At 43.0% G+C, this 24,950-nt stretch overlaps 1 protein-coding gene across 3 annotated transcripts in view; it reads right to left on the reverse strand.

The window, feature by feature from the left end:
* The window catches only part of LOC137326330 (spectrin beta chain, non-erythrocytic 1-like), a 269,969-nt gene that overhangs the window by 167,265 nt on the left and 77,754 nt on the right, over positions 1-24,950 (reverse strand). For 2 of the 3 annotated variants that reach the window (XM_067991316.1, XM_067991314.1), the window contains exon 2: positions 3,815-4,012. In XM_067991316.1, the coding sequence (XP_067847417.1) occupies positions 3,815-3,965 (151 nt within the window). In that variant the 5' untranslated portion in view covers positions 3,966-4,012. Of the gene's footprint in view, positions 1-3,814; positions 4,013-8,180; positions 8,271-24,950 lie in introns of those variants that run through there. The other variant, XM_067991315.1, reaches the window with a different exon arrangement.

Consider the following 24,950-nt stretch of genomic DNA (forward strand, 5'->3'; position numbering starts at 1 on the left):
AGTCACTCGCTGCAGAATACCCAGCCTCTGACTTGCTCTTGTAGCCACAGTATTTATGTGGCTGGTCCAGTTAAGTTTCTGGTCAATGGTGACCCCCAGGATGTTGATGGTGAGGGATTCGGCAATGGTAATGCCATTGAATGTCAATGGGAGGTGGTTAGGCTCTCTCTTGTTGAAGATGGTCATTGCCTCGCACTTGTCTGGTGTGAATGTTACTTGCCACTTATCAGCCCAAGCCTGGATGTTGTCCAGGTCTTGCTGCATGCGGGCACGGACTGCTTCATTTTCTGAGGGGTTGCAAATGGAACTTAACATTGTGTAATCGCCAGCGAACATCCCCATTTCTGACCTTATGATGGAGGGAAGGTCATTGATGAAGCAGCTGAAGATGGTTGGGCCTGGGACACTGCCCTGAGGAACTCCTGCAGCAATGCCCTGGGGCTGAGATGATTGGCCTCCAACAACCACTACCATCTTCCTTTGTGCTAGGTATGACTCCAGCCACTGGAGAGTTTTCCCCCTGATTCCCATTGACTTCAATTTTACTAGGGCTCCTTGGTGCCACACTTGGTCAAATGCTGCCTTGATGTCAAGGGCAGTCACTCTCACCTCACCTCTGGAATTCAGCTCTTTTGTCCACGTTTGGTCTAAGGCTGTAATGAGGTCTGGAGCCGAGTGGTCCTAGTGGAACCCAAACTGAGCAGGTTATTGGTGAGTAAGTGCCGCTTGATAGCACTGTCGACGACACCTTCCATCACTTTGCTGATGATTGAGAGTAGACTGATGGGGCGGTAATTGGCCGGATTGGATTTGTCTTGGGACATACCTGGGCAATTTTCCACGTTGTCGGGTAGATGCCAGTGTTGTAGCTGTACTGGAACAGTTTGGCTAGAGGCGCGGCTAGTTCTGGAGTACAAGTCTTCAGCATTACAGCCGGGATGTTGTCAGGGCCCATGGCCTTTGCTGTATCTAGTGCACTCAGCCATTTCTTGATATCACGTGGAGTGAATCGAATTGGCTGAAGACTGGCATCTGTGATGGTAAGGATATCAGGAGGAGGCTGAGATGGATCATCCACTCGGCACTTCTGGCTGAAGATGGTTGCAACTGACCTATCTTAGTTTTCCCTCATTCCTTTGATTGCTTAAAAAGTGCTCATCGGCTACCTATATGAGATGGAAATGGCCCTCCAAATGATCCTCCCTTATATTTTTATTTGAAAAGGCAAAGCAAGACCTTTTTTTGAAGAGTCCAAACCAAGTTGAAGCCCTAATCATTCATTCAGTCCTACTACTCAGTTGTTCCTAGACAGAGGTGCCTCCATGGAACAGTGAGGTAGAGAGCTCAAATGTCACCATTAGGGGAAGATGAATACAACAGCAGAGGAGCTGGAAATCATGAGGTGCATTTTCAACTTGGGCCCAAAGCAGGCATGAAGTTGGTGATGCCATAGCACAAGCCCAAGGCTTGAACCATTTTCAGCTTTGCGCCTCATTTAAATTTTACCCACGAGCTGTGGGCACCCAGATAGGTTGCCAGTTTTGGAGGGTGAAAATCTGATCGGCTTCAGCATGGAGCCAGCCGGCAAGTCAGGCATGGTGTTGGGGCAAGGGCGGGCGGGGGGGCGGTGGAAACGGGCCGGCTGGCCTACTCCTGCTGACCCCACAAAAATCTTTTTTTTAAACTTACCTTTTCCTCAGTGATGTTCCCTTAAGGACTGCTGGTTAGGCTGCTCAACACCTGGTACAACTGGAACTTGCATATACGGCATATGCTCCACCCATCTGTACATTAAAATTGCCATCAGGGTCCAACAATCGGGTTTGGTGAAAATTACCCCCATCTTTAGTAGTATGTAAAAAACAAAATCACCCCAAGAAAATGTAAAAAGGTGTGGAAAACCCAGCTCTGATATATTTGTTTTGTTGCTCCCCCAATGGCTACCTGGTTGAAACAGAGAATAGTTCAGCCATATAGACCAAGAAACTCCCAGGTTCGATCACTGATCTGTGCTGTTATTTGATCTCAGCCAGGATAACAGTTGGCATGCTACAATTAGCCTCATTGGCCTTGGAGAAATGAGGGGGAAACTGACCAGAGTTCTTGCTCCCAATCACCACTGTCATCACTGTTCATCACTGCTTCAAGTGTGCATGTATGTTAGCATTGGATGAGGACAGGATTGGACTCAGCTGCAATGTCTCCTGTGGTTGAATATCCTTCTGACAACCCATTGCCTCGGTTCACACATAGAAAGGCCATTTGGTTGAACTACTGGAGGGCACTTGTACCCCAACAAGGATCCAACAGAGGAGACGACAAGTAAATTGGTGGAAAACGTAGAAAAAAACTTGCTAAGTATCATGACTTTGCAGATGCATGCGTCACATTGTAAGATACCCAAGTCCATACATGAATTCACAACTGAATTTATCATAACAATAAATCTTGTAGCTCTGCTTTGACCATAACCTTGAAGATACATCACTGCTATACTGAACAGTATTGGAGAGTTTTCAAAGGAAGTTCAGTTTTTGGAACAGTCAGGAACAACCTGCTGCAAAAACTCAACCTTGAAGCTTGTATACTGAATGTCAGGAAAATTTAAACATTTGAAATGTAATTTTTGTTGGGTGATTTTAATCCTTCAGTTTTCTTTTGTGTTTTAAAAAAAGTTGCTCAAAGATTTGTCTCACATCTGAATACTGCTAACCCAGGTCTGTCTCTTCAAAGCCAATGCTCAGGTACTTCTCGTGGGAAGTGGTCTAAATGGCAGATTCAGCGGTCAATTAGAGACTAATTGATGTTGGACGTTTCTCCACATTGACAGCAGCTTGGGAAGAGACCAGATTATCAAGAGTCAGAAAAACCAGTGGGAAGTCAATGGGTTGCTTTCTCGCTTTTAAAAAAAAAAGATTGTTTAAATTGACAACAAATCACAACTGAACAGAGTGAGACCTATGATGGGCATGCATCAAAACTTTTAAGTATGTAGCTGTATCATTTTGTTTGCATCTGCAATTGTGATGCAAGTTACCACATTTGCATCACCCAGGCTTAAGTACCACTGAAGTTTGCCAAGCACTTTGGAGAGGCAAAAATTGCCCTTTAAAACCCATTCATACAGTGCGATGTGAGAATCAAGCTGTACGAGTGATAGGCCACAATGATGCCTATACAATGCTGCACGTGGACTTAAATACCTCCAGGCTATGCATACAATGTCTGTGCATACAGCTTATGTGATTAAACTTGTCCTTTGAGCAGAGGAGCAGTGTAATAAAATGGCATTATTTTTAAACCTTTTCAGTATGCCTGATCTTTTGCAAGGACCTGAAGCTGAATATCAGATTGATTTTTATGATAATCTAGGACCTTGCCAAACTGTAAGTGATATTTTCAGTCTCAATTACATACACAGACAGAAAAAAATGGATATTATAGGAAAGAAATCTTATTGACCTCACTTTAATAAAAAGCCTTTGCTAGTTTTCTACCTGCAAAACTTTCTGTCAGAAATGAAATTCTACTGTTATCAGAAAACTACAGTTGTTTGTGCCAAATTTTAAGATTTACTTTATACAAGTCACAATTGCAAGCAAATCTTTATTTTCGCCCTCAGAAAAATACTTTCCTTTCAAACTGCTACCTATTTAATGAAATGAATTTACTTTCATAAGGGCAATGGATTGAATATTTATCATTTTATATACCCTAAAGATATACAAAATTATCAAACCAGAATAGCTGAAAGCATGAGCAATATCCAACCAAATTCTCAGAAAAGAATCTGGTGTTCATTCATTCACCTTACCTGCAAGAGCTTTGATCCTGGAACGCTCAAACAGCCTTGCCGAGCTGTTGTCATTATCGAGTTCACCTTCATCCGAGAGTTCCCAGCGAGCATTGATGTGGCTGTACTGCTGCTGGATCTCCACATTATCAAAATCTGTGGCCGATGTCATTGTGCTGGTTTTGTAGCCGTTTTCCTCTCTTTCTCATAAAGGCCTTTCTGTAAGAAAAACACCACTTTAACACACGCATAAAGCTTCTTGACAAAAGAAATATCCCAGTGTGTTACGAGCTACATTTTAGTCACAGTAACTTTAGGAGGCTGTGGGAACAGATGATAAAAATGTTTTCACTGGAGGCATTCAGCTGTTGTGAGAATAATGCAGCAAGAATGGTGCAAGCAGCTCTGGAAATTTCACAACACACTCTGTCCAGTAGATGGAGGTCTTGCATGTACGAATATGCTGTAAAGTAGCATCTAGCCACTGCACTTAGCAATATTGTTTGGCTTTCAACAGAGACATCATGGATAAATTGTTACTGATACAACAAGCCATGAAGTGTAAGGTAGATCGAACACAAATCCAAGTAAGTAAACAAAAGCTTCATTCACTGTTTCGGTTGTATTAGTTTTATAAAATAAATTATGTCTGGGAATTTATTTTCTGTAAATTCCTTTGGGGCTCAAGTCTTGACCGAGTGTAATTGGTTCACAGCTGTGAACAATATATCGTAGCTGCTGCGGTAACTCACAGTTCCGCATTTGTGCATCGAAATAAACACATAGCACACATGCATTCTGACTGTCTGCAACGCCAGCTGTGCTGGTCACATGGGCTCAAAGGTCTTGTTGTACTGGCTGCACGTGATCATCATCTGACGCTACATTTAGACATATTGCTGGATGATGCACTTTAAACGCTGAAAAAGCCTTTAAAGAAAGAAGCGACACTGGCATTTCATTAATCAAGCTCCAGCTCTCATTTTGCACCAAAATAGCAACAATTAAAGACAAAAAGACAAGTTCTATTAATCTGGGGGTCCAGTAAAAGAAGAAATATTGAGGAGTTTTTCCATGAGATGATTAGTACATAATCTTTTCTTTCTGACTTTATTAGTTCAAATTTACTTCCTTTTTTACACCCAAATGATGGATGTTGAAGTTGACAACTACTCAGTTAATGAACAGCTGTAAAGATATATTCATCATTACTGTAATAATAAAATTTATGTTTGAGGAGCGGTATGAGGATGTCAGGGACTTAACTACATGGAGATTGGCGGGGAGGGGGCGGGAGAAATCAAAGGACCAGTCCCCCTCGTCACTCTCGCAGGCCTTTTAGTAACAGCTTTGGAAAGCCTTCCAACTCCAGAACGTGCATCACATGGAGAGACTACGGAAGAAGAAATCAGACACGAAAAACAAAGTAAAATTACACCCCTGCCCGAAAATATAAAGTTAATGCTTTGTCTATTACATCTAAACTGAAATTCCCAGATTTTATAAGGCTCAGCTCCAAATACAGGAAAGGATTATTTATGAACAGTCTGATTTAAAATTGCGGCAGCTGGTAAAGAAAACATCTGCTCCATGCAACACAAAGTGAAGCAAACAGGTGCCCATTTGTGCTCATCACATATTGCACAGGTCTGGCTTGCTGGTGATCCATCAGAGTCTGGGTGCAAGGGGCAGAGCTGGAAGATGCCGGGCACTGTACTCATGTAGCACCGTTGAATGGGAAAAGGCAAGTTCAAATTTGCATCTATTTAGCTCCCAATCTGAGCCACGCTGAGCAGGGAGGCTATGGGCAGAGGCCACAGCCTCCGCCTGCAAGGGGAGTGGCAGTAACCGGATGGGGTGTCCTCACCCGCTAGCTATTGAGGATCCTCAGAAGTCATTGTTGGAGGTCTGGGAACAAACCACCCAGCAGTAGAGGCATAAGAACTAAGAGAAAGTAGAATACAATTGAAAGTGAAAGCTCTTGGTATCCTCAAAAAGGGTACAGAGAAACTGTGGAGAACAAAACAGAGAGAGAGCAGCAAATGAGCAACACAAAGAGAAATGAGAGTAAGAGTGATAGATCAGGAGTGAAGAAAAACATCAAACGGAAATAGAAAAGCAAAGAAACACAGAGAAAGAAGAAAACAGAAAAATGTACGCATTGAATCTAATCTTTTCAGTATTTTTCCTGCCTATGCATCACAATTTCTAATTTTTCCCCAGTGTGTATACAGGAAATAAGGGCATGGAAATTTAGGGGTGCAAAAATCATGTCATGGGAACACTGGATGTCTTACGCTATTAAATTTAGTTTTATTAGTGAGTTAGCTGTATTCTAATGCAACCTTTAGTAGCTCTAGTAGTACACCTTACAGTTATCAGGTGCTAAATCACCCCTCAGAATGGCTTTAGGCTGAGAATAAAACAAAAAGTGACCATAGCAGCATGAATTAAGAAATGGAAACATTGCTCACTTGACTTTTAATGCACTTAATGAAGGTCTTTCCTCACTGGATTGTGTTTTGCATTATGGAGGACAGCAAAAGGCAAAATCTTAATATGACATAAACATCAACAATAAAAGGGTAAATAAAAGCTAGTTTTAAATGTTAAAAAATACAAAGAGTTGAACTCTCAACAAAGAAGCCGGGGTTTGAATTCTGATTTTGGCTCACTTTCACACTTGGGTTTTACGTAGAAAGTCAACTTGCAAGTTTTGCCTGGATTATCTGGGGATAGACCAAGTCCCCCAAGTCAATGGAATGTATTTCTTGATGAGTAGGGCAACAAGTGGCATTGATGACAAATGTGAAGGTGCCACAAGCTGGACCATCTCACTCTCCCGATTAAGGAGAACGGCATGGATTGGATTGGATCAAGGCAAAGGGAGACGGGAGGGAGAAGAGTTAGAAAAATAAGATAAAAATTGTTAATTGTCCGGTTGCTAACCAAATCAAAATTGGCAGCATAAAATTAAATTTGCCACCTTTTCATATGTTCCAATTATGAACAATGATTTAGCTCCTCACTTTAAATGTTAACCATTAAAACTCACATCTAATTAAAACTCACCTATGATTGTTCCTAGTAATGTTATTTTATGACAGAACTGTAGATCTATACTTTAAATTTGCTTGCATAAAAAAGAATAATTTAGTGATTATATTTCTAAAAGCTTACACTAAAGGCAAGTCTTACTTCAGAATGAAATAACATACCTATCCACTGTCGTCTTTGAGGGTGGGGGGAGGGGAAAGGGGACCGAGAGAACAAGATATTATTTCTAATACTTCACTGCTAAATAACACAACTGTTAAGTGTAATTGGCAATGCACAAACAAGAACAGATCTGAAAGCCACAACAGATTGGCAAATAAAAGAATGTGTCTCTTTCCAATTAATGTTTTGGCACTGTGCTAGCATTAATCTGGCAATGGCTCAGTCGTACCACAATTTTGATTACTTGCTGAGGAATTTTAACCCCCCCCCCCAATGAAGAGCAGGAGGGGGTCGGGTGCAGGGGGGGGGGGGCAGTTAAAAATTTAAAATCGTGAAACGCAACCCCAACCCGCCGCTCCCACTGTGCAGTTGGGAGTCTGATTTAAATTTAACGCTGGCCGGCCGGGTTTCCCAGGGCTCGGGAAACCTGGCAGCTCAAGGGAGGAGGGAGCAGCCGGATCAAACATCTAAGTGCTTTTTATAGCGCTGCTTGTGAGCCAGGAGGAGCAGGGCTGGTCTCCCCGGCCCCTCAAGCAAATCTTCTGCCAATCATGGCCTCACCTTGCTACCGCGATCGGCTGAACCCTCCCCCCAATCATGCCCCGATCTGCTTCCCTCCCTTCTCGCTACCATGCTCCGTCAACCCCTCACCATGCCCCGATCTTTCCCAATTCCCTCCTTGCTGCCATGCTCCGACACCCTCCCCCCGCGAGCCCTGAACTCTCCCTCCTGCCATGGTCCGAGCACCCCCACCACATCCCGATCTTTTCTGATTGTCGCTTGTGTAGATCTCCATTATGACTTCTGAGTGTTGAATTCAACTGATTTGGCCATGTAGCTCAGCATTCTATTTGCTTTGTTTACTGTTGCCTCACACTATTTTGACATGGTGAGTGACGGATTAATTAACACCCTTCGGTAAGTTCTATCCCACAATTGAGCGCAAGTCACCTATTTTTACTTCCAAAATGCAGTACCTTGAAACGTCTATATAGAATCTCATCTGCCACTGTTCAACTTGAACACAGTAGATGAATTCTTCAGAGGTTGGAACTCCTCCATTTCAATAAATAGATTCTATACGTTGGAGTGATTTTCACAGTATTGTAACTTTGAGTAAGAAGCACAAAGTTATAGGGAGTTAAAAAAAAGAATTAGTCATGTCTACCTTGTAAAACCAGTGATGAATGAAATTCTAGGTTTCCAGCAGAACTGCAACATGTTCCTACATCCACTGCCGAAAAGGAGACATCGATACTGTGCAAACTACATGTGACAATTTGAATTCCTGAAGCGGAATTTCATTGGTAATTTTTAAAAGTGGGCAGGACACCATTAGGAAGCTGAAAAATTAGGTCTGATGTGTCATGTGCACTGACAGCAAAAGATAATCCTCCGAAGGATAATGGCAGGAAACTACTTTTGCACAAAATGTCCCGTCTAATGATTTATATATTGGTTAATCCATTGTACAATTGAATGCTAGTGAGCCACAAAAAAGCAGTCATAAAATAGAAATTCTACGTCGCAAAAGAATGTAAAATTGCAGAAATGCTCCCGAGACCAACAATTGGTGCGAGTACATGTATCGGTTAATGATTATGCATACCGTAACTGCCATGAGTAGAAGTAAAGCGGTTCAGGATTTCTAAGAAAGTGTTTGAAGGTGTGGCTCGTCGATAATGGTATCACTGTACTCATTGCTAATGCACAATATCTCAAGGGACCAGCTGCAAAAGGACTGTTACATTCCAGATGCACAGTTAGTGCTGCACAAAAAAAAACTGAATTCCATACAACACCCACGACTCCCTGCAGTCCTGGAATTAGGGTTAGACCACTGATGTCACATCAGCTGCTGAATTCCTGCCTCCTGTCTTTAAATATCACAGATACTGCTATATCAGCAACAACTGTTAACCATCCCAGACCCTGCATGTCAAACAGGGAAAGTCAACACTGCAAAATTCATTCACTTGGTCATCCTTAAACTATGCAACTTTTCATTCCTCGTTAATCTGTTTGCAGCATTGGAGTAGGTAGTGCTACCTGTACCCATTTTATACATCAGACTCAAAACAGCAAAGCACCTCCACTTCTCCAAACTGAATAAAAAGCTATCATTTTGTCCGCCTAAAATATCGCTGTAATAATTTGACACAATGCATAATTTAATTAACTAAAGAAAGACCTTGGGTTGTTAACATTTACTGTTTTTGTCTATAAATGGACCAAATGGTTTTGCAATAAATACCCCTCCCCTTTAAATGGAGGTAGGGAAGCTTTGCGGACATACGTTCATGTGTCTAAGAGGGAAAATGCATAGTGGAGAGTTCTTAATTCTCTGAAACAGCTGCAGAAACTAGATTGCACAGCAAGAGCTGGTCTCTGCAAATCCTATAGGAACTGGAAAAATCATGTACAAATGTCATATTTCTTTTCATGCTCAGGATGTGGGTGTCGCTGGCAAGGCCAGCATTTACTGCCCATCGCTAGTTCCCCTGAGAAGATGGGCCTTCTTGTTTAACTGCTGCGGTCTGTGTGGTGTTATTTGTTTGTAGCGATTTGATACAACTGAATGGCTTGCTAGGACATTTCAGAGAACAGTTAAGAGTGGGACTGGAGTCACATATAGGCCAAACCAGGCCAAACCTGTAAGGATGGCAGGTTTCATTCCCTAAGGGACATTAGTGAACCAGTCCGGATTTTACGACAATCCGACAGCTTGCTTCATGGTCACTGAACAATACCAGCTTTTTATTTCCAGATTTTTTAAACTTTATTTAAATTTTCAAACTGCAATGGTGGGATTTGGTCTCTAGATTACTAGTCCAGTAACGTAATCACTACACTACCATTCTCATTGCTGGAAAAATTTGTTGTTGATTTTCACAAATTGTTATCTAAAAGCTTGGGCAACAAATTCTGTGAATATGATGGGAAACTAACTTACTGTACCAATGTAGGAAAACAAAGGCACTCACACAGAAAGACTAAGCTTTGCAAAGCAAATATGAGTTGGTGTGGCAAGATTGCAAAATACTTATGAATGAGGAAGGCGATTCATCTCATTGTATTTCATCCATCCAAAACAATTCCATTGTTGCATCACTTCCAGAAGTCCATTCCAAGTGTTGATCACTCTCAGTGTGAAGAAGAACCTCCTGATGTTAGTCCTAAAGTTACCTTTTAGTAGTTTGAACCTATGTTCCCTCGTCCTACTAAGAATGATGTAGAATCTTAAGTATGCGTTGGAAAAGTGATGCACAAACAGATGGTGTGTCTGCTATAATCCTGTCAATCACTAAATAAATTAGAGCAATCATGAGATTTGTGTATAAAACCACCACCACCACACACACACACAAAATTTCATGGTCATAAATTACGATGTTTTTTATGTCTCATTAAGCTATTTTGCATTTTCTCCCCTTTCCTTTCTCAGGCTTTTTGTCTTCATCAGATTTCTCTATGGTACACACTATTTCCTGGATGAGGTGGTGAGCTGGCAACTTGTTCTTGGGTTTCTCACAATGCCAGCCTGTGTCCGGCTGCCAAAGCGTGTGTCGGAGCAGCTTGAGTGATTTACCCTCTGATTGTTTTTCTCCTCCTCCTTGCGACAAAGCATCAACAACTTCTGCACCCCCACCATCATATGTCCAATTCAATGGCTTTGATTCAACTCGGTGTGTGTGGAATTGCACGCTTGAAACCCTGTTATGTAGTGCACTTTTCAAACCATTTTTTAAATGGATTATTTTAAATTCGTTGAGGGTCTATGTCAAGAAGCTTTTCAGTTATCTTATAATCAGCATGGTTATTTTAAAAAACGTTTTATGCAGATTTATCAAAAAATCATATTTGAACAAAGATCCAAGTCAATCAAAATTAGAAAATTATTTTTCTACATACATTGCTCAGCTTAACATTGCTGTACAATGTATGTACACCATTGCTGTACTTTAGGCTCTGTGTTACAGTGTAGAATAGTTCTACAAACTCAAATCACCCAATTTTACCATTGGCCACAAGAGCGACATCTGGGACTGGGGCAATCGGCAAGCTCATGTTCCGCTGCACCCGACGCCTACAGAGTGAATTTAACTCCCGGGCCTCATTTCAATGTTGGAGGTGAGTCTCCAGCCCAAATCTAGGGGGCATCACTACCTGTCCAGCAAGTGGGAGTGGGATTTTGGGCGACAGAAGGCTGTCGCCGGGGACCTGTGGGAACAGGCGCTGGTACTAAGGCAAGTGGTGAGGTATGGGGGTGGGAGGGGTGTGTCAGGAGGGCACCACGGATTAAAATTGGAGCTAAATTGTTTTTTTACATAGAAACTACAACACAGAAACAGGCCATTCGGCCCAACAGGTCCATGCCGGTCCACACGAGCCTCCTCCCTCCCGACTTCATCTAACCCTATCAGCATATCCTTCTATTCCTTTCTCCTTTATGTGTTTATCTAGCTTTCCCTTAAATGCATCTATACTAATCATCTCAACTGCTCCTTGTGGTAGCGAGTTCCACATTCTAACCACTCTCTGAGTAAAGTTGTTTCTCCTGAATTCCCTATTGGATTTATTAGTGACTATCTTATATTTATGGCCCTTAGTTCTGGTTTTCCCTACAAGTGGAAACATCTTCTCTACGTCTACCCATCAAACCCTTTCATAATCTTAAAGACCTCTATCAGGTCACCCCTCAGTCTTCGCTTTTCTAGGGAAAAGAGCCCCAGCCTGCTCAATCTTTCCTGATAGATATAACCTCTCAGTTCTGGTAACATCCCAGTAAATCTTTTTTGCACCTTCTCCAGTGCCTCTTATATTCTTTTTATAATATGGATACTAGAACTGTTCACAGTACTCCAAGTGTGGTGTAACCAAGGTTCTATGCAAGTTTAACATAATTTCTCTACTTTTCAATTCTATCCCTCTAGAAATGAACCCCAGTGCTCGGTTTACTCTTTATGGCCTTATTAACCTACATCACTACTTTAGTGATTTGTGTATCTGTACCCCCAGATCCTTTTGTTCCTCTATCCCATTTAGACTCTTATTATCCAAGAAGTATTTATTCTTCCTACCAAAATGTAATACCTCTCGCTTATCTTTATTGAAATTCATTGGCCAATTACATGTCCATTCTGCAAGTTCATTAATATCTTCCTGTATTTTGTCGTAGTCCTCCTTGGTATTAATTACATCCCCCAATTTGATGTCGTCCGCAAATTTTGAAATTGTACTTCCAATTCCCGAGACCAAATCGTTTATGTAAGTGGTGAACAAAAGTGAACCCAGTACAGATCCTTCTGGAACACCACTTCTCACCTTTTGCCAGTCTGAGTAACTACCTTTAACCCCTACTCTCTGTTTTCTGTTTTGTAGCCAGCTTGCTATCCATTCTGCTACTTGTCCCCTGACTCCACACGCTCTGACCTTAGTCATGAGTCTACTACGCGGTAACTTATCGAAGGCCTTTTGAAAATCCAAATATATTGCATGTACTACATTACCCCTGTCCACCCTTTCTGTTACTTCTTCAAAGAATTCAATAAGGTTGGTCAAGCATGGCTTTCCCTTTTGCAACCCATACTGACTATTCTTTATTATATTTTCATTCTCTAGATGTTTTTCTATTACATATAAAATGTAAAATAGTCACCAATAAATCCAATAGGAAATTCAGGAGAAACTTCTTTACCCAAAGGGTGGTAAGAATGTGGAACGTGCTACCACAAGCAGCAGTTGAGGCAAATCGCATAGATGCCTTTAAGGGGAAACTAGATAAACACATGAGGGAAAAAGGAATAGAGGGGTATGCTGATAGGGTTAGATGAAGTAGGGAGGGAGGAGGCTCGTATGGAGCATAAACGCCAGCATAGACCAGTTGGGCCGAATGGCCTGTTTCTGTGCTGTAGTTTCGATGTAACTCGATCTTTGAGTAAGGATTCCATTATCTTTGCGACCACCAACTTTAAGCTAATCAGTCTTTAGTTCCCTGGACTGGTTCTACCTCTCTTTTTAAATATCGGAATCACATCAGCTGTCTGCCAGTCCTCTGGCACTATTCCCTTTTCTAATGAATTTTTGAACATTTGTGAAAGTGCCTCTGCTATCTCTTCCCTAACTTCTTTTAATATGCATAGATGCAATCCATGCGGACCAAGGGACTTATCCTCTCTAAGTTTGCTTAGTTTATCAATTATTTCTCCCCTTTCTATCTCAAATGTTTTTATATCTTCTTTGATTTTTTCTTCTACTATCATGCCCACCATGTTAGACTCCCTGGTAAATACTGTGCCAAAGTAATGCCATTTTTCTGTCATTACCTCTGAGTTAATCATGATTTTGTCATGCTGCATCAGAGTATATCCCAAGAGTTGGAACTGACCAAATTCACTGAATATTAAACCAAGAATAACAAACCAGGAATTAAATCTACCATACAGAACTGGTTGGAAAGTAAGTTGTGCCAGACCACATCTTTCATTTGATAAGTAAAATTAATGTATGTGCACTTAGATAAATGCTGATGCTCAGCCTTGGCATTTATCATTGGCTGCGCGAAACATTCTGCTGACTACAGTCACCCTGCGGTGCCAGTTAGCATGATCACCACATGCTGCCTTTCAAATAGAAACACAGAAAATAAAAGGGCATCGTTTTCTAATTTGTTTTTGGAGGTGTTGTGAACAGATGCAGGAGTAGGAGCATGAAATGGGCTGAAGAGAAGGTGCCAGTTTTCTATCTTGAATTAAAATAACATACATCATATTTAACAACTGACAGCAACAGAAGCAACACAGCCGCAGCATCTCTCTCTTTATCACAGGTGGACTGGAGAGCAGTGCTTTATTTATAGTATTTATTTTTGTTCCCAGACTGATTTTCCATGATTATTTGCCAAGAAAATTTTGACCCTGAGCTGATTCCTGAATGTTGAAGCGTTTGTGTTGTTCTTGTGTGATATTGTTCTTATGAATCCTAATAATCCAGCATCAAACAAGCTGAGAAGGCAACTAGATTTATTCATGTTTAACCCAACTTCATACTGTTTGACTTGCTCCAGTCTGCATCTAACTGGTTGCTTAATTGCAACATTGAGACAGCACTTATTGGTGTTAAAGCCACATCCATAAATTGTCACACTCGTACTGGTACATCACAACAGCATTCATGTTAGTGAGGGAGAAGGGCAGTCAAAAGACATCCCTAACAATTACCAGGAATTGTTACAAAAGTATATTAAAAAGTTCTAATCCCACACCAGTATATCTCCTCGAATTTAATCACGTCTTTCTTCAGTTTTCTCTGTTCCCCTTATTTCCCTCTGCTTTCCATTTTTTGTCTTATGCTATGATCATTAGTTTTTTTGCTTCTCCACCCAGCTTCATTTTTCTGCAGTTTTCATATCCTAATTTCCTATCTGCCTTCATTCTCTCAATTGCCTGTACTTTGGAGTTTCTACACTTCTTTAGTGTAGGCTACTTCATACATCCATGTCTTATCCAGGTGCACTGATACCCCTTCAACAAAACCATGCCGAATTCTACTTACCTAAAACTGTACGGCCATAAAGTTCATTTCTAAAAAATCACTGTAAAACACTATGGCCCTGAATGATACGGTAGTGCAGTGGTTATGTTACTGGATTAGTAACCCAGAAGGCCTGGACGAATAATCTAGAGAATATGAGTTCAAATCCCACCATGGCAGTTTCAGGATTTGAAATCAGTTTTTAAAAATATGGAAGTAAAAAGCTGGTTTCAGTAAAAGTGACCATGAAGCTATCAGATTGTCATAATAACTCAAATGGTTCATTAGATTCACTAATATCCATTCCAGAAGGAAACCTGCCGTCCTTACCTATACATGACTCCAGTCCTTCATCAACGTGGTTGACTCTTAACTGCCCTCTGAAGTGGCCTTGCAAGCCACTCAGTTGTATCAAATCCAACATTGTGGTTCAAGAAGAAGACCCACCACCACCTTTTCAGGGCAACTTGGGATGGGCATTATATGCCGGCTATGTTAGTGACACACACATCCCGAGAATTAACAAAATTATGCTGAGACACAACGGGCCCGATATTAGGAGGGCAGCGGGGGGTCGATTGGGCACGTGGGTAACGCGTCCAGTGAAATCGGTGGGTTTGGCACGCAATCGCAGGCTAATTGCAGCCACTTACCTTTGCTTCCGGGTTTCGCGTTGGAAAGCTGAGCAGCGGGCGGACTGCGCATGCGCAGCATAGGCTGTCAGCTGGAGGAGCCCCATTTAAAGGGGCAGTCCTCCACTGACTGATGCTGCAGAGAACAGGAAAAATTACAGCATGGAGCAGCCCAGGGGGAAGGCTGCTCCCAGGTTTAATGATGCCTCACTCCAGCTCTTATTGGATGGGGTGAGGAGGAGGGGGAGGACAGAGATCTTCCCCACCCCACCCCGGCGGGCGGGAGGAAGTGGCCTGCCTCTGCCACCAAGAAGGCCTGGCTCAAGGTGGCTGAGGAGGTCACCTGCACCACCAACATATCGCCCACCTGCAAAAAGTGCAGGAGGCGCTTAAATGACCTCAGTAGGTCAGCCGAAGTGAGTACACTTACTCATTCCCCTACACTCCCTCTGCCACATCACCGCCCCCACTCCACATCTCCTCCACATCAAACAGGGGGCTCCAGGGGGGGAGGAGCTAAATACGATTAAAATCACTAAGGAATTGGTACTCAGTAAATTAATGGGACTGAAGGCGGATAAATCCCCTGGAACTGATGGCTTACATCCTAGGGTCTTGAGGGAAGTGGCAGTAGGGATTGTGGATGCTTTGGTAATAATTTTCCAAAATCCTCTGGACTCAGCAAAGGTCCCGGCAGATTGGAAAACTGCTAATGTAACACCCTTATTTCAAAAGGGTAGTAGGCAGAAGGCTGGAAATTATAGATCAGTTAGCCTAATATCTGTGGTGGGTAAAATTTTGGAGTCTATTATTAAGGAGACAGTAACGGAACATTTGGATAAACATAATTTAATAGGACAAAGTCAGCATGGCTTTACGAAGGGGAAGTCATGTCTGACAAATTTGCTTGAGTTCTTTGAGGACATAACGTACAGGGTGGATAAAGGGGAACCAGTGGACGTAGAGTATTTAGACTTCCAGAAGGCATTCGACAAGGTGCCACATAAAAGATTATTGCTCAAGATAAAGAATCACTGGATTGGGGGTAATATTCTGGCATGGGTGGAGGATTGGTTATCTAACAGGAAGCAGAGAGTTGGGATAAATGGTTCATTCTCGAACTGGCAACCAGCAGCCAGTGGTGTTCCGCAGGGGTCGGTGCTGGGTCCCCAACTCTTTACAATCTATATTAACGATTTGGAGGAGGGAACCGAGTATAACATATCAAAGTTTGCAGATGATACAAAGATGGGAGGGAAAGTGGAGAGTGAGGAGGACATAAAAAACCTACAAGGGGATATAGACAGGCTGGGTGAGTGGGCGGAGATTTGGCAGATGCAATACAATATTGGAAAATGTGAGGTTATGCACTTTGGCAGGAAAAATCAGAGAGCAAGTTATTATCTTAATGGCGAGAAACTGGAAAGTACTGCAGTACAAAGGGATCTGGGGGTCCTAGTGCAAGAAAATCAAAAAGTTAGTATGCAGGTGCAGCAGGTGATCAAGAAGGCCAACGGAATGTTGGCTTTTATTGCTAGGGGGATAGAATATAAAAACAGGGAGGTATTGCTGCAGTTATATAAGGTATTGGTGAGACCGCACCTGGAATACTGCATACAGTTTTTGGTGTCCGTACTTAAGAAAAGACATACTTGCTCTCGAGGCAGTACAAAGAAGGTTCACTCGGTTAATCCCGGGGATGAGGGGGCGGACATATGAGGAGAGGTTGAGTAGATTGGGACTCTACTCATTGGCGTTCAGAAGAATGAGAGGCGATCTTATTGAAACATATAAGATTGTGAAGGGGCTTGATCGGGTGGATGCGGTAAGGATGTTCCCAAGGATGGGTGAAACTAGAACTAGGGGGCATAATCTTAGAATAAGGGGCTGCTCGTTCAAAACTGAGATGAGGAGAAACTTCTTCACTCAGAGGGTAGTAGGTCTGTGGAATTTGCTGCCCCAGGAAGCTGTGGAAGCTACATCATTGAATAAATTTAAAACAGAAATAGACAGTTTCCTAGAAGTAAAGGGAATTAGGGGTTACGGGGAGCGGGCAGGAAATTGGACATGAATTTAGATTTGAGGTTAGGATCAGATCAGCCATGATCTTATTGAATGGTGGAGAAGGTTCGAGGAGCCGATTGGCCTACTCCTGCTCCTATTTCTTATGTTCTTATGTTCTGCACTGCCGACACTACTCTATCACATCACTCCTCACACCCACTCAAAGCTCATCCTCATCTTACCTGCACCTACTCACCTCGCCAGTACTCATCCCACCACTACCGCTCAACCCAATCCTCATACAATCTCAAGGCTCCATCTCATACTCACCCTCTCATGCATCTCTTTCACGGTCAGCCTCACTCAACCTGCCACAACCTGTGCTGCAGCCACAGGGCATGCATCACATATGTGCATTAGGAAGCGTAAGGCAAACGTGTCGTGAGCATGAAGGGGATGCACAAGGGTGTTTGAGGGTTTGTCATGGTTTTTACTTATATTTAATTTCTGATCAACTCACATAACATATTACATTGTCACCACTACTGCCACGTCTTTGCGAATATTGTCTGGTTTGTGCAGTAATGCCCTTTCCTGAGGATCACAATGAAGACCCACAACTGATGCCACCCATTGTGTCACTGCAGAGTGGGTGTAGGTGTATTTGCAGGGCTCTTTTGTGCAGACGACTGAGAGACGTCGGCGATGTCCCCGGTGGCACCCTGGAAGGATGCGGAGGAGAAGTTGTTGAGGGCAGTGGTGACTTTGACAGTGACAGGTAAGAAGATGGTGCTCGGGCCAGCTGGGAGCAGCTCGGCATGAAGGAGGCTGCAGATGTCCACGACTACACGTCGAGTGACTCTGCCTCCGTGTGCACTGCTGCTCAGCGAGGGTCAGGAAGCTGAGCCTCGGTCTGTAGACCCTGTGGGCAAGGGTAGTGCCTTCTGTGCTGCATCTCTCTCTGCCGTTGCCCTCCCTCCTGCTGTGCAGGTGGATGTGTCACAGCACTGTGTTGTGGGGCTCCACGTGTCAGAGGTGGATGGCGTAGCCGGCGAGGCTGGTGATGCTGTTCGCCCTCCGAGGAGGTCATGACTGCAGCTATGGTGGCCTCCATCCGGAAGATGTGCATTGAGGGGGTCCGCAAAGTAGGTAAATGTGTCTGGACCGGGGTAAGTGTGCAAGTTTGTGAATTTTATTGTTAGGAGGAGGGTGGAGGAGGCCAAACTTTGTCCAAAGTGACAGAGTGGCCTCCTGCAATGAGTGAAAGTCTCCCCCCCCCCCCCCACACCTGTCAAATGGACCTTTGCAGCTGCCACCGGTTGATGGCTGCAACACGTCCATTTCAACTGGGAGTGTTTCCCCCAGTACGGGAAACAGTCCCAGTTGACTTGAAAATCACACCCCTCTTAAAATATTAAGACAATCAGGTCTGTAAATGGCCTGAAGTATCTGGTGAATTACTTCAAGTGGCACCCCGCCGGCTTTAATTGCCGGCGGGAGTCCCACATGCGGAGACCGCACGCGCATGGCAGCGCGTCACTGGAGAACCCGGAGGTGGGCGGGTTGGAACCGGGCTCCAGACCCGCCCCGGTAATCCCCGATTTTCGCAGCCCCCCCAGCCACGAATGCACCCACTCGGTGGTGCAAAAATTGAGCCCAACAACTCAATGCATTGTCTGAATTTCATCTCTGTGCTACTTTAACCAAGACATTAGCCTGTTCAAAAGAAATAAGTTGATGCCTTTGCTAAAATAGCAGAAAGGGGAATTGCAACACACATTTTAAGTGTTCGAACACTGGTATTCATCGGAACATAGGAACAGGAGTAGGCCATTCAGCCCCTCGTGCCTGCTCCGCCATTTGATGAAATCATGGCTGATCTGTGATCGAACTCCATATATCCGCCTTTGGCCCACATCCCTTAATACCTGATTGCCAAAAAGCTATCTATCTCAGATTTAAATTCAGCAATTGAGCTCGTATCAATTGCCATTAATTTAATTTCAATCGAATAATTTCCATAAATTCTTTGAAGAAATTCATGGTGTCCCTCTGACTTTAGAATCCGTGCAACAAATCTGGACTGTGAGAAATATACAGCCCTATTCATAAGCAAGCATTCAGATATTCATTTACATAACTGTATAAACATTGGAAATTCAGGATTGATGAGACAGCCTTTGGATCCCAGAGGTTCATCGTTCTTCACCAAACCACAGTCTACCATTTGCATAATTTGTAAAAAAAATAAATGGCTGCTGAACGACAGGTGGACACCTTAAATGCCCAGGGGAACCTGAATTGTCACTTTTTTTTTATTCGTTCACGGGATGTGGGCGTCGCTGGCGAGGCCAGCATTTATTGCCCATCCCTAATTGCCCTCGAGAAGGTGGTGGTGAGCCGCCTTCTTGAACCGCTGCAGTCCGTGGCAAGAAGCTGGGAACTCCAAGGTGACCAAATTGAAGTTTTCAAGATTATGAAAAGGGACTGACAAAGTTGATTCAGGTAAATGGTTCATCACACTGAAAGGTTCAATAGCAGGGTCACAAGTTAAAAATTAGGAAGTTAGGAGTAAGAGAAGTCAGGTAAGACCTTTTTAAAAACACAAGAGTAATAGACTTGTAGAATAAGTTAGTAGGAAAGGCCAATTAAATAAATAGCATAAATGGGTTCAGGAATCAACTAGATATGCTTCTGCAGAGAGAAAGAATTGAAGCATACAATGCGAATGCAGGCAGTTTGGGATTGAGATTAATCCAAAAAAGGATAGGTTCGTTTAGCCCATAGCCCTTTTCAGTTCCTAAAGCTGCTGTGGGGATCAGTCCATCTGCTCCATTTTTAGCACATCCAATGTATTTTAACAGATTTTATTAAAGAGGTTAACATATTTAATTTCAACAGGAAAGTCTCTGATTCAGTCCGAGTCTGTGGTAACTTAGCGTGGGCAAAGGTAGGGCAAGACAACTGACTTCAATGTCTCAAGCGACAATCAGCTAGGGCTCCCACTTGTGATTGCTGTTCAGTGACCCCGAATGGAAAGGGTATGTGTGTGGGCAAACAAAGGTAGGATCCAAAGTGACCTAAACTGGGGCAATTCAGAAACTCAGAATATGTCTTAACTTCTAATACAGATCAATTTATTGAAAAACACAGCTCCTCTCTACTTGTAAACATTGACTTGTGTTCAACGCCATCTCCAAGAAATTTGTTTTTACTTGTCCTAGCTCACTCCAGGCTCTAATGAAAGGCTGTTAAAACTGTTGCAAATGAGAAATGAATTCAATAGTTTTAAATTTGAAAAATTATCTCTTAAACAATTTTACTGTTTTTATTTTGTTAAACATTCACCATTAAATAACCCAAGTTAAATTGAAAAACATTTACATAGCACCTTTAACATAATAAAACATCCCAAAGTGCTTCACAGGAGCATTATCAAACAAAATTTGATACTGAATCACATAAGGAGATATTAGGACAGGTGACCAAAAGCTTGGTCAAAAAGATAGGTTTTAAGGACCGTCTTAAAAGGAGGAGAGAGAGGTAGAGAGGCAGAGAGGTTTAGGCGGGGAAATCCAGCTGAAGGCATGGCCACCAATGGTGGAGCAATTAAAATCGGGGATGCACAAAAGGCAGGAATTGGATGAGCGCAGAGATCTCGGAGGGTTGTAGGGCTGGAGGAGGTTACAGAGATATGGAGGGGTGAGGTCATGGAGAGATTTGAAAACAAGGATGAGGCGTTCTCAGACTGGGACTCAATATAGGTCAGCGAGCATAGAGGTGATGGGTGAACGGGACTTGGTGTGAGTTAGGATACAGGCAGCACTAGATGCGCTTCTGCAGAAAGAAAGAATCGAAGCATACAATGCGAAGGCGGGTAGTTTGGAATTGAGGTCAATCCAAAAAAGGATAGGTTCATTTAGCCCATAGCCCTTTTCAGTTCCTAAAGCTGCTGTGAGGATCAACCCATCTGTTCCATTTATAGCAAATCCAATGATTTTATTAAAGAGGTTAACATATTTAATTTCAACAGATTAAAATCATGAATTGCAATAATGCATTAGCATGTGCAACAAAAATAGCACAAAGATAGAATTAACCCACATAGGCTGGCCAACACATCGATGAGAAAGGGCGGCAGAGTAGATGTGCTGTCAACATAAAATCTTGGAATAAAACTTGTTTTAGTCAACAGACTATAGTGTTAACATGTTGATTAAGAGTAGAATTTCTCTGACACCTCAGCAGGTAAATGCATCATTGGGTTTGATACCGAGTCACAAAAACCAGGAAAGTCTCTGGCTGAGTCCTAGTCTGTGCTAACTTAGCGTGGGCAGTGATAGGACAAGACAAGCGATCTCAATGTCTTAAGCGACGGAGAGGACAATCAGCTCGGGTTCCCACTTGTGATCACTGTCTAGCGACCCCAACTGGAAAGGGTATCCGTGTGGGCAAACAAAGGTAGGATCCCAAGTGACCCAAACTGGGGCAATTCAGAAACTCAGAATATGTCTTAACTTCTAATACAGATCAATTTATTGTAAGACACCGCTCCTCCCTACTTGTAAACATTGACTTTTGTTCAAGGCCATCTCCAAGAAACTTGTATTTAAGAACATAAGGACATAAGAAATAGGAGCAGGAGTAGGCCAATCGGCCCCTCGAGCCTGCTCCGCCATTCAATAAGCTCATGGCTGATCTGATCCTAACCTCAATTCTAAAGAACACAATAAGTAGGAACAGGACCCGGCCACTCAGCCCCTGGGCCCGCTCCGCCACCCACAGGGCCTTGACCGATCCGAACTCAGCTTCATGTCCAATTTCCTGCCCGCTCCCCGTAACCCCAAATACCCTTTACTTCGAGGAAACTGTCTATTTCTGTTTTAAATTTATTTAATGATGTAGCTTCCACAGCTTCCTGGGGCAGCAAATTAAACAGACCTACTACCCTCTGAGTGAAGAAGTTTCTCCTCATCTCAGTTTTGAACGAGCAGCCCCTTATTCTAAGATTATGCCCCCTAGTTCTAGTTTCACCCATCCTTGGGAACATCCTTACCGCATCCACCCGATCAAGCCCCTTCACAATCTTATATGTTTCAATAAGATCGCCTCTCATTCTTCTGGACTCCAATGAGTCGAGTCCCAATCTACTCAACCTCTCCTCATATGTCCACCCCCTCATCCCCGGGATTAGCCGAGTGAACCTTCTTTGTACTGCCTCGAGAGCAAGTATGTCTTTTCTTAAGTATGGACACCAAAAACTGTATGCAGTATTCCAGGTGTGGTCTCACCAATACCTTATATAACTGCAGCAATACTTCCCTGTTTTTATATTCTATCCCCCTAGCAATAAAAGCCAACATTCCGTTGGCCTTCTTGATCACCTGCTGCACCTGCATACTAACTTTTTGATTTTCTTGCACTCGGACCCCCAGATCCCTTTGTACTGCAGTACTTTCCAGTTTCTCGCCATTAAGATAATAACTTGCTCTCTGATTTTTCCTGCCAAAGTGCATAACCTCACATTTTCCAATATTGTATTGCATCTGCCATTTACTTGTCCTAGCTCATTCCACACGCGATTGAAAGGCTGTTAAAACTGTCGCAAAAGAGAAATGAATTCAAAGTTTTAAATTTGAAAAGTTATCCCTTGAACAATTTTACTGTTGTATATTCTGTTAAAATGTTCACCATTAAATAACCCAAGGTAAATTGAAGTGAGTCATTTGGGACGACATAGTCTGAAAAGTACCTATCTATGAAAGGAATAGTATATACGCAAATGTCAACACCCTACATACAGTTTCCATTATCAGTTTGATTTGTGTCATTCTCTTCTAAAGTCAGAGACTTCATTATCTTTAATAATGACATTGAGATGAAGTGCATGCCTTTATGCTACGTAATTGGTCAATGTGCCTTTGTATTTTATACTACATCACTGCTATTTTAGTATCTAGGTCACTGTTTGTCAGCACAAACACTGACAGCCAACTGCAGAAACATGTCAAATACTTCTGTCATTGCCTGAACATAAAAGGAATGGTTTTGCCAATCTTTGCTAAGCATATTAAAGTAGACTTCAAAGCACTGGAAGGCAATGAGCAACATTTTATCTCTGTGCTGTTGTAAATAGCATTAGCACTGCAATCATGAAACATATACCTTATTTTGATTCCCCACCCATTGATTAATGTAGTACCACAATAGGTTTTCAGTGTTCCCTCCACTGTTTGCAGAACATTAGACTGACATTGCAGCCATAAGGTGAAATACGAGTGGTGCTACGTTATCAAACCCTTTATACATGTTAATCCACTTATGGATATTTGGTCCTGATGGCTGTTCCTGTCACATACAAAGCAGCCCGCTTGATTGGCACCCAGTCCACCACCCTAAACATTCACTCACTTCACCACCGGCACACTGCAGCAACTTGCCAAGGCTTCGTCGACAGCACCTCCCAAACCTGTGACCTCTACCACCTAGAAGGACAAGGGCAGCAGGCACATGGGAACAACACCATCTGCACGTTCCCCTCCAAGTCACACACCATCCTGACTTGAATGGTGGGTCAAAATCCTGGAACTCCCTTCCTAACAGCACTGTGGGAGAACCTTCACCACAGCATAGAGGTTATGTTACTGGACTAATAATCCAGAGGCCTGGACTAAAATCCAGAAGTCATGAGTTCAAATCCTGCCACGGCAGCTGGCAAATTAAAATTCAATTAACTAAATAAAAAAAAATCTGGAATTAAAATACTAGTATCAGCAATGGTGGCCATGAAACTACAGGATTGTCGTTAAGAACCCATCTGGTTCACTAATCCCTTTTAGGGAAGGAATCCTGCCGTCCTTACCCGGTCTGGCCAATATGTGACTCCAGACCCACAGCAATGTGGTTGATTCTTAATTGCCCTCTGAAATGGCCTAGCAAGCCACTCAGTTTTAAAATCTTGCTACGAAAAGTCATAATAAGAATAAAACCGGACGGACCACTGGGCACTGGACGCGACAATGGCAAACCAAGCCCAGTCGAACCTGCAAGGTCCTCCTTACTAACATCTGGGGACTTGTGCCAAAATCTTCGCACTGAGGACACCATCCAACGTGTTGTGTGGCACGACCACTGTGCTAAATGGGATAGATTCAGAACAGATCTAGCAGCTCAAAACTGGGCATCCATGAGGCGCTGTGGGCCATCAGCAGCAACAGATTTGTATTCCAGCACAATCTGTAACCTCATGGCCCGGCATATTCCTCACTCTATCATGACCAACAAGCCAGGGGATCAACCCTGGCTCAATGAGGAGTGTAGAAGAGCATGCCAGGAGCAGCACCAGGCGTACCTAAAAATGAGGTGCCAACCTGGTGAAGCTACAACTCAGGACTACATGCATGCTAAACAGCAGAAGCAACATGCTATAGACAGAGCTAAGCGATTCCACAACCAACGGATCAGATCAAAGCTCTGCAGTCCTGCCACATCCAGTCCTGCATGGTGGTGGACAATTAAACAACTAACGGGAGGAGGAGGCACTGCAAACATCCCCATCCTCAATGATGGCAGAGTCCAGCACGTGAGTGCAAAAGACAAGGCTGAAGCGTTTGCAACCATCTTCAGCCAGAAGTGCCGAGTGGATGATCCATCTCGGCCTCCTCCCGATATCCCCACCATCACAGAAGCCAGTCTTCAGCCAATTTGATTCACTCCACGTGATATCAAGAAACGGCTGAGTGCACTGGATACAGCAAAGGCTATGGGCC

This window comes from Heptranchias perlo, chromosome 10, assembly GCF_035084215.1.
Source record: "Heptranchias perlo isolate sHepPer1 chromosome 10, sHepPer1.hap1, whole genome shotgun sequence".
Classification (NCBI taxonomy): domain Eukaryota; kingdom Metazoa; phylum Chordata; class Chondrichthyes; order Hexanchiformes; family Hexanchidae; genus Heptranchias; species Heptranchias perlo.